The sequence below is a fragment of the Equus asinus genome, chromosome 5 (genome assembly GCF_041296235.1).
Source record: "Equus asinus isolate D_3611 breed Donkey chromosome 5, EquAss-T2T_v2, whole genome shotgun sequence".
Taxonomy (NCBI): Eukaryota; Metazoa; Chordata; class Mammalia; order Perissodactyla; family Equidae; genus Equus; species Equus asinus.
In genome coordinates this window covers 112,955,814-112,973,917 of record NC_091794.1, presented here as the reverse complement: position 1 = coordinate 112,973,917, position 18,104 = coordinate 112,955,814, and the positions used below count along the sequence as shown (strand labels likewise).

At 54.2% G+C, this 18,104-nt stretch overlaps 1 protein-coding gene across 4 annotated transcripts in view; it reads left to right on the top strand.

Annotated features, from left to right (window-relative positions):
- PRKCZ (protein kinase C zeta) overlaps nucleotides 1-18,104 on the top strand; it is a 111,187-nt gene that overhangs the window by 69,716 nt on the left and 23,367 nt on the right. For all 4 annotated transcript variants that reach the window (XM_014863111.3, XM_070511304.1, XM_014863112.3 and 1 more), the window contains 5 exons: nucleotides 3,933-4,018; nucleotides 11,095-11,226; nucleotides 12,514-12,592; nucleotides 13,996-14,048; nucleotides 17,221-17,409. In XM_014863111.3, the coding sequence (XP_014718597.1) occupies nucleotides 3,933-4,018; nucleotides 11,095-11,226; nucleotides 12,514-12,592; nucleotides 13,996-14,048; nucleotides 17,221-17,409 (539 nt within the window). The remainder of the gene's footprint in view (nucleotides 1-3,932; nucleotides 4,019-11,094; nucleotides 11,227-12,513; nucleotides 12,593-13,995; nucleotides 14,049-17,220; nucleotides 17,410-18,104) is intronic.

Sequence of the window (18,104 nt, the reverse complement as noted above, 5' to 3'; positions counted from 1 at the left end):
CCCTGCTCTGCGTCCGCTTTAGTCCCTACCCCTCCCTCCTTTTCCTTTCACACTTGTCACTTTTCTGTGGCCCGGGAGCAGCGTCCTGTCTGTCCCACAGCCCCCTGACCGACCACCCTGACCCACGTCCTGGCTCGGTGCAGAGCGTGTGTTCCCAGACGCTGCGTCCCGTCAGTCAGGGTGTGAGCCAGCAGGGCGGGAGGATGGGCCGCCTCGGGCCACGCCAGCCGCGGGGAACAGGGCCTTTCTTTGCAGACTTAGAGCTCTGTGTTTCTTTTTTAAAATCTGATCTGCTCCGGGGCTGGCACAGTGGCGTAGTGGTTAACTTTGCGTGCTCCGATTCAGCAGCCTGGGCTTGGCGGTTTTGGATCCCGGGCGTGGACCTACAGATCGCTCATCAGCTGTGCTGTGGTGGTGTCCCACCTACAAAACAGAGGAAGACTGGCACAGATGTCAGCTCAGGGCGAATCTTCCTCACCCACAAAAAACAAAAATCTGATATGCTTTATTTGAAATAAAATTCAGCACCTGTCCCCTTCCCAAAAAGTTTAAAAATGATTCCCTAAAGTTAAAAAAATGAGGTGGAATTGTTTGCCGATGAGTCTGAGGGAAATGTTTGAAATTAGTTTATAACCATCTCATTCTTATAGCCTCTGGTCCCTCCCTCTGTGTTGTTGCAGTCTGAATTGTTTGTCCTTTAATGTAGTATTTGAGGCCCCCTGAGAACAGGTAACTCATGTGCGTTACAAAGCAGACAAGGTGGTGGACACGCGTGCCCTTAGCAGCCAGTCCAGGGAGAGGCCTAGCCCACACCACGCGCCCCGCACACTGTCCCCTGAGGCTGCCACTGTCCTGAACTTGGCATTGGTCATTCACTTACTGGAACTGTTTCATCGCCTGACTCTGTATCCTGAAACGATACGTTGTTGATTTTGCTTGTTTTTTCAGTTTTATAGCAATGGCATCGTTTCACGTAGCCCATTTTGTATATATTGATGTATCATTTTGTGTCGTTTTGTGTGTGTGATTTGCTTTTCGAAGATGCTGCTGTGCTGAGGCCTGAGGTTGGGCTTTACAGCCAATCGCGATTCCGTTGTCAGCCACACTTGCACCTGTCGATGCGCCTGGCCATCTTCAGACGTTCCTGAATGTCCCGAGCCCGTGTGCCCGTTCCTCTCGGGCTTTGATCTAGGAGCGGTGCAGTTGCTGGGTCCACTGGTTGCCAGTGTTCCTCTCTGCGGATATTTTTGGTGCCGATCTAGCCCATCTCTAGGAGAATAAGCAGCTTCTGGTTGTTCTACATCCTTGATAGTGTTTGGGGTTTGGGGAGACAAACTTGGGCCAGTCCTCAGATGTGAAAGGCACCGAGGCGATTGGTGAGCTCCTCTGATCACTCACAAGGTGGAGCTTCTGGTCATCTCGTTTACCATCTGTCTTCAGCAGCACACCTGTTCTTATCTCTTGTTCATGTTTCTGTTGCTTTTTCCTCGTGGATTTGTACAAGTTCTTTCCGCAGCCTGAATTAGGAGGCGCCGTCATGTGCCTGTACGCTGACAGACTGCGCAGCGGCCTCTGGACGGACACCCGTCCTCACTGCAGTGGACTCACAAGTGTCCCCTCCTCCTTTTTGCTAGTGCTTTTTATGTTTTCAGAATTTTTCTCCCTCTCAGATTATTAAGATCTTCTCCTATATTTCCATCTAAAATTTGCTGTTGTTTGCTTCTCATGTTTGAGTCCTTATTTTGTGAGGGGACAAATGTGTGTATGGAGTGAGACGGTGCCTTAGTCTGCTCGACCGCCGTAACGGTACCCTAGACTGGGGGCGGGTTCTTGTGGCTCTGAGGCTGGAGGACTGAGATCAAAGGGCCGCGGGGTTGGGTCCTGGGGGGGCCTCTCTTCCCGGCTCACAGACGCTGCCTTCCTGCTGTGTCCTCACTGGTGATGAGGGAGCTCTGGCTTCTTCCTCCTCTTCTAAGGACACTGGTCCCATCATGGGGGCCTCACCCTCATGACGTCATCTAACCTTGCTTTCTTCCTTAGAGACCCCGTCTCCAGGTGCAGCCGCCTTGGGGCTTAGGCTCCAGCACAGGAATCTGGGGGGTGGCAAACATTCAGTCCATAACAGCAGGGGTCCGGTTTATTGCCTTCATGCTCCACACCAGTGAGGGTCATACAGGGCTTTCTGTCCTGCCCCCTTGATGAGTGTGTCCAGCCTGCTGTGGGCCCCCTCATACCCTTTGGCCTGGGCTAGGACGTCTTTGAGTTTCTTATTTTCAGTGGTTTCAATCAAAATAAAGGATGTCCAGTTGGGCATAGTTTTAGACTTCCACGTGGCGTGTGCGCTAGGCTCAAGAAGGAGCAGTGTTGGTGCTGGTGTGTTGCTGTCTGACCAGCTCAGCTCTCCCTGTGTCTCGGTGTCCATCTCTGTCACTCGGCGCCTTGTTACTCTCTGCGGGGACAGCCAGGGGCTGTGAATGCCACACAGGGAGGGTCAGTCCTGTGGACGTTAGCAGGCCCTGCCATGGGCCAAGCTTCCCCCAAATCAAGCCAGGTGGCTAGAAGGACCAGGTGTGTCAGGATGCACCCTGCCATCTGGGCAGAGGCCCTGAGGCGTCACCAGGGACTCTGGAGCTGAGAGGCGGATGCGCTGAGGGTGCTGTGGCTCCCAGTGGTATTTGCCCTCCGTGGCCAGCAGGCCTGAAGGCCCAGGTGTGGACTCCGAGGCGGGTGGGGCGGGCGGGTTGCAGGCTCGTGCCGTCTCCAGCCTGGCCCTGTTCTCTCTGGGTGTCGGCCGAGAGCCTGCGGCAGGGAATTTTGAGGGCCCACCAGGCAACACCTGGGCCTCTACGAAACCCCAGCCGCCCCCCAGCTTCGGGGCTCCTGCTCCCGGAGGAGCCCGGACTTCGTTTCTCACTCCGTCTCCCACTGAAGGGGAGAAGCAGGGTTTGCGGTCACCATGACCTGATTTCGGCAGGTTCCAGCCAGAGCTAGTAATTTGCTTATTTTAAAAACATTCCGTTACAATTTCCACATTAGTATGTCCGTGGCGCTTCCGTGACTCTCATGAAAGTCGCTTTTACTGCAGAACTTTATAAAAGCACAAAGCTTCCCGTTGTATCCTGGATATTTTGTTTCACATACATTCGTTTCAAAGGGTTTTGAAGGCGCAGTGTTAGAAGCATTTTAAGGGAGAATAAAACCAACCGTTCTCGTTATACTTTTAGCTCTGGCATTTTTAATGAGCGGTGTTCTTCCTCAGAAGTTTGAATTATTGAATGCGTGTTGTGAAAGCGACATTTTTGGTAACTTGCGATTCAGCATAAGTGTGCCATTTGCTTTGCTTTCCTTCTGCTCCCAGGTTCCTCAGGCGGAGGGAGGCTCGGCGGGCGCTCCCTCGTGTCCGGCTGGGGGGTGGAGTGGTGCAGGCTGAGCGCTGCGTTCCAGGCTGGCCGTGGATCTGGCGCCGCAGCCCCTGCCCCTCCGTGACGTTTACTGTAAATATCACGCGAGCTCGTGGCTGTCTGAACTGTGTCCCTGTGTGGAAAAGGGGCCTGGATTTCACACCTGGAGGGAAGAAGGTGGAAAGGAAAAGGAGCGGTGGGCATGCCGGGCCTCGGATGATTTTACTGCCTGACCCTCCTTGGGCGGCGTCCTCGTGGCAAATCCCGGCTGCTCAGCTGTGGTCCAAGGCACCCCCGTCTCTGTTCTTCCCACCTGGGCTGCCATCTCCAGCAGCCATGGCTGTGACATGAGCATCATGTGAGGAGAGGCAAGGCGGGGCGGCCGCCAGGGATGCTGTCATCTCAGCCCTGGCTTCCCACGGCTCTGGCCACCTGGACGGGAGTGGCCTGTTCCCGCCTACACCTTGCGTGGTGGAGTGGGGCTAGCGGGCCGCTATGCTGCTGCTCACACTTTTCTCATATCCTTTCTAGAATCCATCTACCGCCGTGGAGCCAGAAGATGGAGGAAGCTGTACCGTGCCAACGGCCATCTCTTCCAAGCCAAGCGCTTTAACAGGGTGAGTGTCGCCGCCTGGGGATGCGCTAGTCGAGGGCCATCCGCGTGCCTTGTGCAGAGAGCGGGGGAGTGCTTCCTGCAGCCAGCAGGCTGGGCTCAGTCAGCGCACAGGCTGTCCAGAGCGGGTCACAGAAACACCTCTCTCCATCATGGATGAGCCTTTGACAAGGCTTCCTGGGCCCGTGAAGGTTCCAGTTCGGGTCTTTTTGCAGATGGTGGCTGCTCGACGAAGGTGGTCTGAGTGTCTCGGGGACCCTGGGCCGTCCCTGGGTGTGTAATCCTCCCTCAGGGCCCCTGGCTCTGAGGTCCCGGCTTGCTGGCGTCCAGAAGCGGGCCTGCGCATTTATCAGAGAACACCAGGCTGCATGTTGTACTGCACCCGGTGTTTCCTGTTGGCTGCAAGGGTCTCCTGGGAACCCCGGAAGCTCCAGACAGCCCCCCAGTCTCTGCCACCCGCCTGACCGCACTGCCCACCCGTTCCCCAGGGTTTTAGCTTAGTTTCCATTGTTGCTCTTCATGATATCTTTCCGTTCTCTAGAAACGACGTGATTCACGTGGCTTTGTAGTTGTTCCATTTGACGATGGAAGGGGAGGTGCCTTTGGCTAAGGACCATCAGTGTCCAGGGGCTACCAGAACAAGCACCCAGACTCGGGGCTGAAAACAGGTTCATTCTCACGGTCTGGAGGCTGGAAGTCCAAAGCCAAGGTGTCGCAGGGCCACGCCCCTTGACGTCTCTAGAGGAGGCTGCTTCCTACCTCTCCCAGCTCCTGGTGCTGCGGCGTCCGTCCCTTGGCCTATAGCTGCAGCACTCTAGCCTCTGCCTGTCTTCACTTGGCCTTCTCCTCTCCGTGTCTCTGTTCTCATAAGGACACCAGTTGTGATCAGGGTCCACCCACTCCAGTAGGACCTCATTTTAACTTAACTAGCTACACCTGCAAAGACACTGTTTCCAAATAAGGCCACATTCTGAGGTTCTGGGCGGACATGAATTTGAGGGACATCTCTCCACCCACAACAGCAGCCAAGCACATGCTCACCTGGGGGCCTTTGCACATGCTCACCTAGGGACCTTTGCACGTACTCTCCTGGGGGCCTTTGCACATGCTCAGCTGGATGCCTTTGCACATGCTCACCTAGGGACCTTTGCAGGTACTCTTCTGGGCGCCTTTGCACATGCTCACCTGGGTACCTTTGAACGTGCTCTCCTGGGGGCCTTTGCACGTGCTCACCTGGGTACCTTTGAACGTGCTCTCCTGGGGGCCTTTGCACGTGCTCACCTGGGTACCTTTGAACGTGCTCTCCTGGGGGCCTTTGCACGTGCTCACCTGGGTACCTTTGAATGTTCTCTCCTGGGGGCCTTTGCACGTGCTGAGTGCCGTGCCTGGCCCACCCTCCTTCCCCTACATCCTCAGAGCTGATGCTCTTCCTTATTTTCTATCTTGGCTCAAATGTCCATCCCAGTGGCCCCTTCTCTGTCCCCTCCACTCACGTATGCTCCTGACGTTCCTCACAGTGTGTGCCATCTCCCCACTGGGCGTGCACAGGGACTCTGCCTTGTTCAGGCTGTGTCCCCACACCTGGCACATAATGGGTACACACTACTTGTTTATTGTAATTAATGAGAGGAGGAGAGTCAACTGGGCGAGACGTGGGGGCGCTGCACTGGGGACCAGGAAGGAATGGGGTGTGCCCATCAGCAATGAGAGGGACCCTGGGAAGCCAGCTGGGAGGCAGGAGAGCGCAGGGTCTGTGGCATATCGATCGGATGCCTTGGGGAGGTCAGACATCATGGAGCAAGAAGCTGTGGGAGGACAGCGAGTGCCAAGTGCTGCCATGGGCTGGGGAGAGAGGGCGAAGGATACATGACTGATGGGCTCTTGTCACGTTTCTGGGCCGACTGACTGGGTGTGGACATGAGGTTTTGCAGTGAGCCAACCGGACGGACAGGATAAAGCCTGGCTGCTGCAAGTGTGGAGCGATAGAAACCTCCAGCCCCCAGGAGGCGAGGCTGCCCGCTGCCCCTCCTCGCTCTGCAGCCAGCTGGCTTCTTTCTGTGCCTCTGGGCGCCGGCTCCGTTCTGGCCAGAGAGGGGTCCTTGGCAGATGGGACAAGCCACCCTCAGGATATCAGAGAGAGAATTCTGGAAGCCCTGCACCCATGTCAGCTTTCAGTGAAACGCTTGTTTCCTTCATTACTGGCTGACTCACTAGTCCAAGAAGAAGCCCACCCACTCAGCAAGGTGGGCCAGGGCCCGGGCAGCACGGAGGGGCCTGGCCCTTCCCACCCTGCAGAGTTTTGGAAGAAAAACCCAGTTTTCTGATGGCAGGGCGCAGACCCTGACACTCTCGCCCCCTGCCTGCTCCTCCTGTGCCCCCTCCCCAAAATCAGTGGGCACAGGCTGTTCCTCCCCGTGGAGGAGCAGGTGCTTGGCGCAGTTCCCACTACAGCCCCACCCCCACCCCAGTACAGATGCTCAGCTGCCCCCCAAGTGCCAGTGAGCGGGTTGTCACAAACACAGAGAGGCTGAGAAGCGAGCCGACCCAAAGACCCCTGACTCTTCGGTCCTTCAGTTGTTCACAGATGGGGAGGCAGGCGTGCCTGCACCCCTGCTGTCTTCGGGTTCTGGGCCCATGTCCTGCAGCCCCTGGAGGCCGGCTCGGCGCCGCTCACTCCGGGTTAATTACAGGGCTGCTTGCTGCACCTCCACTTGTCCCCTGGAAGTGCAAGTTGGGTTCTGCCAGAATCAGCAAGACTTAGGGGCAAAAGCCAACAAGAGGAGATCATTTCTCACGTTGCTTACTGGCGACCCAGGACGGAAAGTGAGTGGGCGTCAGTCACACCATCCCGAGACTTCCTGCCTAGATCTTTAGTCACGCGTGACACGACTTCTCTTCTAGAACAACGAGAGAAGTCCAGCTGGTGAACCAGAGGGAGGGTTTCTGGGCAGGAGCTGAGAAGGGAGCCTCTGTCCCAGGAGAGGGGCCCTGGTGACATGGATGGGACAACGGGAGGCCCAGCCTGTAGAACAGAACTAATGGTCAGAGCCTGGCCCTGGGAACTCTGGGGCATGAGCGTTCCCCATAAAGGAGAGAGGGACCGACCAATAAATACTAATGAGACAATTGGTTAATTGTGGTTCCAGAGGGGGAGGAGTCCAGGGCATTTGTTCGCATCAAAGTCAGTCACAAGTGGATTAATTTAAGATAAACATAAAAACCTGGAAGCGATGCAGGGTCAGGGAAGAGACTGGACGGGGAGACCAGAGGGGACATGGGTCTCTAGACTCGGCCACGTATTTGTTCAGGTTTCTGCAGTTTCCAAACAAATTAGATGTAAAAACGTACAGGAAAAGTGTTTGTAGCAAATAAAGCTTAGAATAAGAGATCAGAACAATATATGTGTTTATTGTATAAAAGAGCTCCTAGAAATTGGCTTTTTGGTAAATGCTAAAAGTCTAAAGGCGGATAAGGATGTAAATGGTTAATTAAATAAGTACTGAAACTGTTCATAAATGTAGGTGGCTTAACCCTCATTGGTAATCAATGACTTACAAGACATTTTCCTGTCAGAGTCAAAGACATTAAAAGTCATTAGAGGGCCGGCCCGGTGGTGCAGCGGTTAAGTGCGCATGTTCCGCTTTGGCAGCCTGGGGTTCGCCGGTTCGGATCCCGGTGCGGACATGGCACCACTTGGCACGACATGCTGTGGTAGGCGTCCCACATATAAAGTAGAGGAAGATGGGCATGATGTTAGCTCAGGGCCAGTCTTCCTCAGCAAAAAGAGGAGGACTGGCAGTAGTTAGCTCAGGGCTAATCTTCCTCAAAAAAGAAAAAAAAAAGTCGTTAGAGCTCAGTGTTGCTGTGTGTGCGGCAGTGGGGTCCACTCCTCCTGGAGGTTGCGGACGTGGACCCCTGCTTTCTGGAAACCGAGTGGGAAATAGGCGTCAGTGGCTTTAGGGTGCTCCTGTCCTGTGGTTGTCTGCAGCACATCTGTCTGAAAGAAATCCGTGGTTCAAAGGTTTGCGTATACGGAAGAGCAGCTCAGTGTTGTTCTCACAAGTGGGGACAGTATCTAACCTACTCTTACTCCCTTTGCTGTGTAACAAGCGACCCCACTCAGGGGCCTAAACCACCCCACTTTATATTCCCCTCCACCCCCCAGCCTGGAGCTCTGGAGGAGCTTCTGCCGGTCCTGTGGGCCCTCGTGCTGCAGGGCCGGCTGGGTGGACGGTCCGAGGACTTTGGCCTTCAATGTGAGTGGACAGGAAGCAGAGGGTCAACTTGCTCACTTGGGCCCCTCGTGGGGAAGAGACTTGGGAGCGAGGACGGGGCAGAGAGACCCGTTCTGAAGATGCTACCCAGGAGCGGCAACGTCAGTCAAGGATTTCTCCTGAGCTTCTTGGTCTGAACAACTGATAGAACAGCACTTAGCAAGGGTTTCCTGTAAAGGGCAGAGAGCAAATACTTTAGACTTTGTGGGCCATGAGGTCTCTGTTGCAACTACTCAACTCCGCCCATAGAATGCAAAAGCAGCCATGGACAGTAGTTAAATGAGCGCAACTGTGTTCCAACAAAACTTTATTTATAAACACAGGTGATGGGCCGCATTTGGCCCACAGCTGTAGCTTGCCCATCACTAGACTAGACCAGAAAGTTGGAGTCACCACTGGCTAAATGATCAAGGCCGTGAGAGGAGCAGGTTTGGGGCCTAGTATGAGACCCCCGACGCCGTGCATCAGGGATGCAGAGGATGGAGGGGAAATGAGGCTTCCTCCCCAGGGCAGCAGAATGGCTCCTTGTACCTCTTCTGAAGAGAAGAGAGAACACTCTTCCTGAGACTCCGAAGCCTCAAACTGGACCTCACACAGGCTTGTAGCCCAAATCCACACAGCTGGGCAGGCCCAGCCGGGCAGCACCCCCAGGAGGCTGGAAAAAGAACCCAGCCTCAAGGATTTCCACAGATACACGAACAGGACGTCTGAGCTCACAGTCAAAAGCCACAACTTGCAGCGGGAAACACTGTGAGTGGACAGGGAGCAGAGGATCAACAAGCAAGAACCAGCAGAAACCCAGACCGGAGGTGTAGACCGACTGCGTTTGAAACGTGTTGAGTACGATTGGAAAATTGAAACCAGTGATTGAAAATAGGAGCACGGAACCAATGTGACAGCATGTAAGAGAGACTTAAAAATATTTTTACCCCATTAGTCTGTGGCAGCCTCTCCTGAGGAGTTCATGCATGGGGTCTCTGTGTAGTCAGTGCTGACACGTGGCACATTCACGCTGCCATCGGTCAGCAGTTGTCCCGGCCCGGCCCCTCTTGGGGGGAACTCTTAGGAGAAGGAATCTTTGTTAATTTGCAAAGCCTGTGAATTTGCCTCTAAATATGACCCAAGCATTGCAGATTAAGTGTTAAATGGTGACTTAGAGGAAGCTGCACACATTTAGCACGTTACACTAAAAACGTGAATTTTTTTAATGGTTTCATAAACGGTGTCGGACAGGACAGCAGACTCAGAAGAGAATGAAAGCCAGTCTTCATGTTGAAGCTCCTTCCTTGAATTGTGCATGTGTGCTCAGCAGTTGCCCTACTGGGGCAAAGACGCCAATGTTGGTGTTAAACTGGATTGGCCAGAGTCGGAGGTCTTGGGTGGGAGGCCCCCTGTGGCTGGCCCCTGCGTGGCCCTCACCGCTGTCCGTTGCATTCAGGCCATTCCCGGATGGAGCCCACGATCCGTGTTTGGCTTCTTGTGGGGCGGACGATTTAGGCAACAGGGAGGACTTGGAATAAATTCTTTTCTTTTTCCTTTTTTTTCCAAAGTTAAAGGCTCTGTGTGTGTGTGTGTGTGTGTGTGTGTGTGTACTTGTCTGAAGCAAACATTTGTTGGTGTCCACTGTGTGCTGGGCACTGTCCCAGGTGCTGGCCCCACGACCTTGACCAGGACGTACAGGCTGTGTGTGTGGGGAGGGGGCTCCCTCAGCCCCGGTTTCCAAGCACAACTCCTCTCTGCTGAGAAAGTGGCTTCTCAGTGCCCACTGGCCCGCGAGCAGGCACGTCCCAGGGGGGCTGGCGCCTTAGTTGGTTCGCTTGGCTGCACTGCCTGCCCTCGCGTTCTCAGGACTGGATCTGTTTTCTTGCGTGAACTCAGTTCAGATGGCTAGCGCCCTTGTATTCCTTTTTATTCCTCTTCAGGAGTAATTTGAGACTCTCTCAAAAGAGAGAAATTTGTTAAAAATGGCAGAAGAGGGCTAAAACCTGTAAATCAGTTATGGCTGGGGAAAATTCTAAATGGGAAACAAGCACCTGTCGACATGCACACATCACATGACTGTGAAGGTGACTTTGGCCTCACGTAGCAAATGTCACCGGGTTTCTGAGCACGTCCATCCTCGTGCATTTTGAAACATTCCAAAATCATGATCCCCAAACAAGCTGATGTGTCATTAATTTCAAATTGTTTAGAATCATGAAAAACAACATCGACCATTTAAAATCTTTAAAAATACTGGGGAAAAAAGCCAAGATAATTGCATACAGCCCTATAGCCATTCAAAAGTATAACGAGGCAGAAGGCCAGGCCGGGTTGCTTTCTCCCGGTCATTTGGCTGACACGTTTGGATGAGGGTCAGGCAAGGGCCTTCCCCACCCTCTCAGCCGGGGTCACTCCACCCAGGCGGGACCCCCCTGGCTGTTCCACACACAGCCCAGCATGAGCTGTGAGGCCGCCTCTGGCCCCTGTGAGCAAGGGGCCTTGCCCATGGAGGGGTCTCGTCACCCTGCCCCACACGGCCTGCCCTTTGCCCCTCACTCAGAGCAGGGCCCCAGCGCCCCCCTTGGGGCTACAGGTCCCTCCAACCTTGGGCTGGACCCCAGTTGGGGCTACTGAGCCTGAGCAGGGCCTGGTGCCCAGATATGACAAGGTGACAGGGTCACCTCTTCCTGCAGCTCCCTGTCATCTTTTGAGAAAATCCGTGAAGGTGCGCTATGCCCCAGTGCTTGCCTGAGTCCCCTCAGTGTAGCGTGGGCCTCAGGGGACACTGGGCCCCCAGCCTGATGGCTCCTGTTCTTGCCCACAGAGAGCTTACTGTGGCCAGTGCAGCGAAAGGATATGGGGTCTCGCGAGGCAGGGCTACAGGTGCATCAACTGCAAACTGCTGGTCCATAAACGCTGCCACGTCCTCGTCCCGCTGACCTGCAACAGGCATATGGTGAGTGTGGGCCAGGTAAGGCCCTGGGGGGATATGGGGCGCTTCGGATAGCATGGGGGAGGCGGGGAGTGCAGCCTTGAGCCCATTGTCCATGCTGACCCTGTGACCCTTGGTCCTCTTGACCCAGTGGGGTCCTGACACTGTCCCTGACACTGATGAGACAAGAGGAAGGCACACTTGTGGGCTGCGGAGTGATGGCCCAGGCCAGCGGTCTGGGACAGGACCCTTCTTCCCGAGCCCTGACAGCCCCCAGCACTCTTGGGGGGCCTGCAGGCTCCTCTGTGGCTCTGGGCTGGGAGCGGGGGGGTAAGCAGTGGCTCGTCTGTACCCTGGTCGTGAGGCAGTTCTTGTGGAGCGGCAGAGGTGGAAGCCCCATGCTGCTCTGAGAGTCAGAGCACCCGGGCGGTGGGCTGTGCCCTCACCACCAGCTGGTGATCATGGACCCGAAGCGTCCAGGCCCTTTACTGGTTGTTGATGGACTTTTCCTTACTGAGCATGCAGGCCTGGCTGTGCACATGAGTGGGAGCCTAGACTGAACGATTAATCCCTCTGGGTGCGGCGGGCACAGGGCAGGAGGGTGGACTCATCTGCGTCCTGCCAGAGCAGGAGCGGGAAAGACACCTCTGGGGGCTGATGGGCTGTCACCTCTCACAGGACAGGAGCAGAGTCTGAAGCCGGGTCTCACTCCGATGCTGGCAGAGCACTGGGACATGGGTGTCCCCATGCAGACTGGTGCTGGGTGAATTGGCACAGTCTTTCTAGGGGTCCTTTCAGCTGTGGCTGCTAAAAACCATAAGAGCACACATATCCTTTGACCCCCTAGGTCCACGTTAGCCTAAGAAATGAGGTGAGCCCCAAAGATGCAGTCAGTTAGGGGCTGAGGGATGCCAATGCCTGGAGCCTAGATGTCCACCAGTAGGCAGCTGTCTCAATTATGACGTCAGCCCTGTGGAACCCCGAGAGCCAGAGACGGGGCTCCGTGCCTGACCGCTGACAGATGCGCATGACGTGGCGGTGGGAGTCTGGGGGGAGGCAACCAAGAATTATATAAAAACACTCATTTTATAAAGCACCTGCTGGAAAGGTCACAGCCTGAGGTGTCTCTGCCTGTGGAATGACAGGTAATTTCGTTGTTTGTCTTTCCAGCTTCAGTGCAGTAATGTAACAGCTGTATTTGTGTCAGGGTGTTCTGATACATGTTACAGTGTATTATAATAGGCGATTTGAAAAGTCACTAGCGTCTGTAGAAGCTTACGTGGTCACTTTGTAACGCCCGTCTCTCTGCAGGATCCTGTCATGCCTTCCCAGGAACCTGCAGTAGATGACAAGGACGACGTGGACCTTCCCTCGGAGGAGACCCATGGAAGTAGGGGCTGCTTCCTTCCCATTGGCGGAGCACCGGCTCTCCTCACCCTGGAATGCCTCCTCGCTTCCCCTTTCTGACCAGGAATCCTTTCTAGATCCCAGCCACTCTCCGGGGGTCAATATTGGCTAGCATGGCCGCCTTGCCGCGGGCCGGGGACGTGCTCTCCAGGGCCTCCCCTCATCCCCAGGCAGAGGTGGGCGGGACGGGGTGGCTTTTGCTGGACACCCACGTCTCTGTGAGTTGCTGCCTTGGGAGTCCAGGGGTAAGGATTTTTCTTGCCAACTTCAGGAGCTCTAGAAGGCACTTATTGCAGTGGCCACCATGGCCAGCTCCCTCCCACAAGTTGGCTGCTGCACAGAGCTGATGTCTGTGGGAAGGCCTCCTGGGTAGCTGCTGTGCACATGGTGTGCTGTTGTGTGGTTCTCGGGCTTTAGTGGGATTAGTGTGTGTGGACACACGCGCGTGTGTGTAGGAGACTTTTTTCAGTGCTAAGAAGCATTCAGAGGGAGATTTTGAATACCAGTTGGACTGATGGCCCAGCTCTGAGCTCCCACAGTTCTGTGGACTATTACAAGGGTGTGTAAGACCCCTGGCCCTCACTTGATAAATGTGAGTTCCGTCCCCTAGGAGCCCTTGAAGGGTGAAATGAGACCACAGAACATAAAGCAGTTAGCACAGGACCTCACACAAAGGAGACTCCTAACAAACAACCCCCCCACACCCAACCATCCTCCCCTCCATCCAACCACCCATCCACCCATCCAACCATCTAACCATCCATCCACCCATCCAACTGTCCAACCATCCATCCATCCACCCAAACATCCACCCGCCCCTCCACCCAGTCACCCACCCAACCATCCATCTATCCATCCATCTGTCCACCCAAACATCCATCTACCCACCCATCCACCCAATTATCCACCCAATCATCCACCCAACCAACCATCCATCCATCCATCCATCAATCAATCACCATCCATCCATCTATCCATCACCATCCATCCATCTGTCCACTCATCTACCCATCCATCCACCCACCCACCTATCCATCCATCTGTCCATCTGCATACTCTAAAAAATGAGGTATGGAAGACTAGACACCAAAATCTTATGACTAGTTACTTCAGATGAATCACTGGGGAAACTTGTCACAAATGCAGATTCCCAAGCCCCACCCCCAGATGTTCAGAGTCAGCAGGTCTGGGTATGGCCCAGGAAGCTGCATTTTCTTAAGACTCTAGTTGAGTCAGATGTGGCTGCTCCATGCATGTGCCCTGAGCACCACTGGCTTGGCCTGGGCCACTGTGTCTGCAGAGGCACCAGGGTCTGTGGGGTCCCTGTGTCTTGGGCCAGCCGCTGACAGTACCCGTAACATCCATTTTTCCTCCTCTCTGCACTAGTTGCTTACATTTCTTCAACCCGGAAACATGACAGCATTAAAGATGATTCTGAGGTGAGTGTCTAAAATGACTCATTGGTATTTCCAACATCCTTTTTAGAAGTTCATTAGCTCGTTTCTGGGGCATTTATGGAAATTTAAATATGAACTAGGCATGTTTAAGTCTTGTCGCTCATCTTAAACGAGGGCGTGATCTTGTGGACATCCAGGATGTTGCTCACTGAAGCATTAGGGCTGAAATCCTATGGAGTCTTTCAAATATTTACAGAGGTAACCTTGAATAGCTAGATGGGCAGAGGGTATGTGAATATGGCAAAACATGAGCCTTTTCTGGATCTCAGAGCTGAGGCTGTGGTGCTTACTGTACGATTCTTACGCTGATGCAGAGCTGGAGGGTGGGGTGTTGTTGGCTGAGTCTGTGTGAGCCCGTGGCAGGCCTGGTCTGAGCCTGGATCAGGGGACTTCTCTGACCTTAGGATCCTGTTCTGTCGAGTTTGGGTAATGATTACCCCTTTTCATGAGGGTAAACCAAGAGCGTTTGTATGAACACTTAGCACCAGGCCTGGCACATGGGAAGCTTGCCGCAGCACTGACCGTTTGTGTGGCTGTTTCCACATCAGCACAGGGTGGCTGAGGCCGTCACAGCAGGCCACAGGGAACACACGCAACCTCCACAAAGGAAACGCCATGCTCCTATGCTTTTAGCAGTGTGGGAGGCTGGTCCCCAGGAGATGCGATACTAGCCTTTTGCATCTTCTCGGTCCTCCCAATGGCTGGCATTGCCTACGGGGATCGCCACGTGTGACTTGCCCTGGAGTGGTTTCGTCCTTCGCCCCATTTCAGGCGTGTCTGTGGCTGGCGGCCCAGGGTCAGGAGTACACTGGTCGGTGCTTACCGGATTCACTAGGAACTTGATTTTCCTCTCGCTCCCAGTGTTTGCATTTTTTTCATTTTCTAGACTGTTTTCCATCCCCTGACAGGTGTCCCATTGCTGGGAAATTGGAGCTTCGTGAAGCAACTAGATGTTGGCACCCACCGGCACCCCTCACACAGGGCCCAGGGCCCTCTGACTTTGGGGGATGGAGCCTGTGGTATGATGAAGTCGGTCTGTCAGGGGGCCATGAGGAGAGGGGGCAGCGAGGAGAGTGGGGCGCACCAGCCCAGGACCTGGCTCTGGAAGCGCAGGCTGCTGCGCGCCTTAGCTGGGTCTTGCTTGGGGCACGTCCTTCACGAATGTCCCAGAGGCTGCTGTCCCAAAGGCTCTTTGGGGTCCAGACCCTGGCATTGTCTTCTGCTGTGTGTGCCGTCTCCCCAGCACCCTCTCTGCCCAGACAGCAGAGTGGGTCCAGGACTGGCTTTTGAGCTGCAATTTTTGCTAAATTTTATTTGCACAAAAGCCTTACTTTATTTTCCCATTGTGTGTTTTCCACCACCACCAAGCACTTCTTCAGTTCTCAGTGGTCCCTGACCAGGTGTCCTACAGTTTAACCCAATTCTAACACCATCCACCTGTGATGGCATCAGATCCCACAGGTTAAGGGCTCAGCCCCACGAGACGCCCCACAAGTGCAGACACCAGTCACGAGTCTGGGTCTTCATCTATGCTTCTCACTGGCCAGCTGCAAATTGGGTGTTCCCACGACATCCCCTAAAGCTTCGTTTCATTTGCTAAAGTGGCTCACGGAACTCAGAGAAACATTTGACTCACTGAGGCGCCAGTTTACGGACTGGGGCAACTCAGGGACCACCTGATGGAACAGATGCGCAGGGCAGGGTCTGCGGGGGGCATGCAGAGCTTCAGGCCCAGTCTCCCTGAATCGCCCCGAGTTCACCAACCAGGGAGCTCTCTGAACCCCATCCAAAATTTGGGGGGATTTCATGGAGGCATCACACAGGCATCGTTGATTAAATCATTGGCTTTTGGTGATAGATTCTACCTCCAGCCCCTTTTCTCTCCCAGAGGTAGGATGGGAGGGACTGAATTTCCAACCCTCCAATCCCACAGTTGGTTCCCCTGGCAACGGGCCCCATCCTTCGATGCTTTCCAAAAGTCACCTCATTAACATGACAAAAGACACCTTTATGGCTCTTGTCACTTAAGAAATTCCTAGGGTTTTGGGAGCTAAATGTGACAGGAATGGGCTCATAGAGCAGCTATGTATTTTTTTTTTTTTGAGGAACATTAGCCCTGAGCTAACATTTGCTGCCAATCCTCTTTTTGCTGAGGAAGACTGACCCTGAGCTAATATCCATGCCCATCTTCCTCTACTTTATATGTGGGATGCCTACCACAGCATGGCTTTCTGAGCGGTGCCATGTCCACACCCGGAATCCGAACCAGTGAATCCTGGGCCACCGAGAAGCGGAATGTGCGAACCACCGGGCTGGCCCCTGTATTTATTATAGGTCACAATATCACAATTTGTCTTCTTTGGTCCTTCATGGGCTCTGGGTGATAAATGAGACACAACAGATTATGCTCCTGAGCGAGGAAATGGTTACCCAGCTAGTGTTCTCAGCCTCTGTCTGTCAAACCTCAGGGAACAGCTCCACCTTGCGAAGCCCACACCTTTCCCATAGTAAATGTCACACACACACACACGCACACGCACACACACACACACACACCCGGCTTCTATATTTTCTGTCTGATCATTCTGTGTCTGGAATGAGCCAGGAACACTTAGTTCCTTCTCTTCTTCACCACAAATATCCTTGCCAGAAGTACTTCACAGGAGGGAGGCCGTGTTCTCAATCGGATGGCCTTTCTCTTTCATTGTGTGTTTCCCGTAGTGCCTGCTCGGCGCGTTGACGGGTCTTTGCAGGAATTAGCTAGGTATACTTCATTATATATTATATACCAGGGAGTGCCAGGTGGCCCTGGGGCGTGTGAGCCTGTGATCACCTCTTCAGCGTGTCCTGGTGAGGCCAGCCCCGTGCATCCCAGATCGCTCGTAGAGGGGCCACCTGTGGCTGGTGACAGGGCCTCGGCCTGGGGAAATGAACAGCTTTTGGATTTCTAGCTCCTTCCATCAGAAGCTGTACAATCTTTAATTCTTGGTTTTTACCTCAAGTGTGGTGGAGGGTCCAGGACACAGAATCAAGACTCGTGAGAGAACTGGGCTCTGAGCTCTGGGGCACACGGGGCCTCTGCCGACGCCTGATTCTCTGAATCCTGCACGGGCTCCGCCTTCACTTTCTCTCCCTTGGTGCTCCCCTCCCGCAGGACCTCAAGCCGGTCATCGATGGGATGGATGGAATCAAAATCTCTCAGGGGCTCGGGCTGCAGGACTTCGACCTCATCAGGGTCATCGGGCGCGGGAGCTACGCCAAGGTCCTGCTGGTGCGGCTGAAGAAGAATGATCAGATTTACGCCATGAAAGTGGTGAAGAAGGAGCTGGTGCATGACGATGAGGTGAGGGCCGCCTCCCGCGGAGGGAGCGCATGGCGCTGGGCCCTGGTTTCTTTGCTGAATCTTAATTCTGCCTTCTTGGACTTTTTTCTTTTAATTGAAGTAAAACGCACATAAAATTTGCCACTTTGACCGTTTGAAAACACACGGCTCAGTGGCGTTTACACATTCACGACGTTGTGCAACCGTCAACGCCATCCAGCTCCAGGACGTGTTCAGGCCCCAAAAAGAATGCCGTCCCAACTGAGCAGTCGCTCTCGTCCCCTCCCCCAGCCCCCGAAACCACCGATCTGCTTTCTGTGTCTGTGGATTTGCCTGTTCTGGACGTTTCATAGAAACGGAATCGTACACTACGTGGCCTTTTGTGTCTGCTTCTCTCACCAAGCGTGTTTCCGAGGCCCATCCGCATTGTGGCGTGTGTCAGAACGGCCTTCCTTTTTATGGCCAGATCGTGTTCCATTTTATGAATATTCCGCATTTGGTTTATCCGTCCGTTGGGCTGTTTACACCTCACGGCTGCTGTGAACGCTCCTGTGCGGGTGTGTGTTTGTCTCTGTTTCCGGTTCTCCTGGGTGTTTTCCCAGGACTGGAATTGCTGGGTCATCGGTAACACTGTGTTAACTATTTGAGGAGCCACGACTGTCTCCCATGGCAGCTGCACCGGTTACGTTCCTGCCAGCGATGCGCACGTTCCGGTG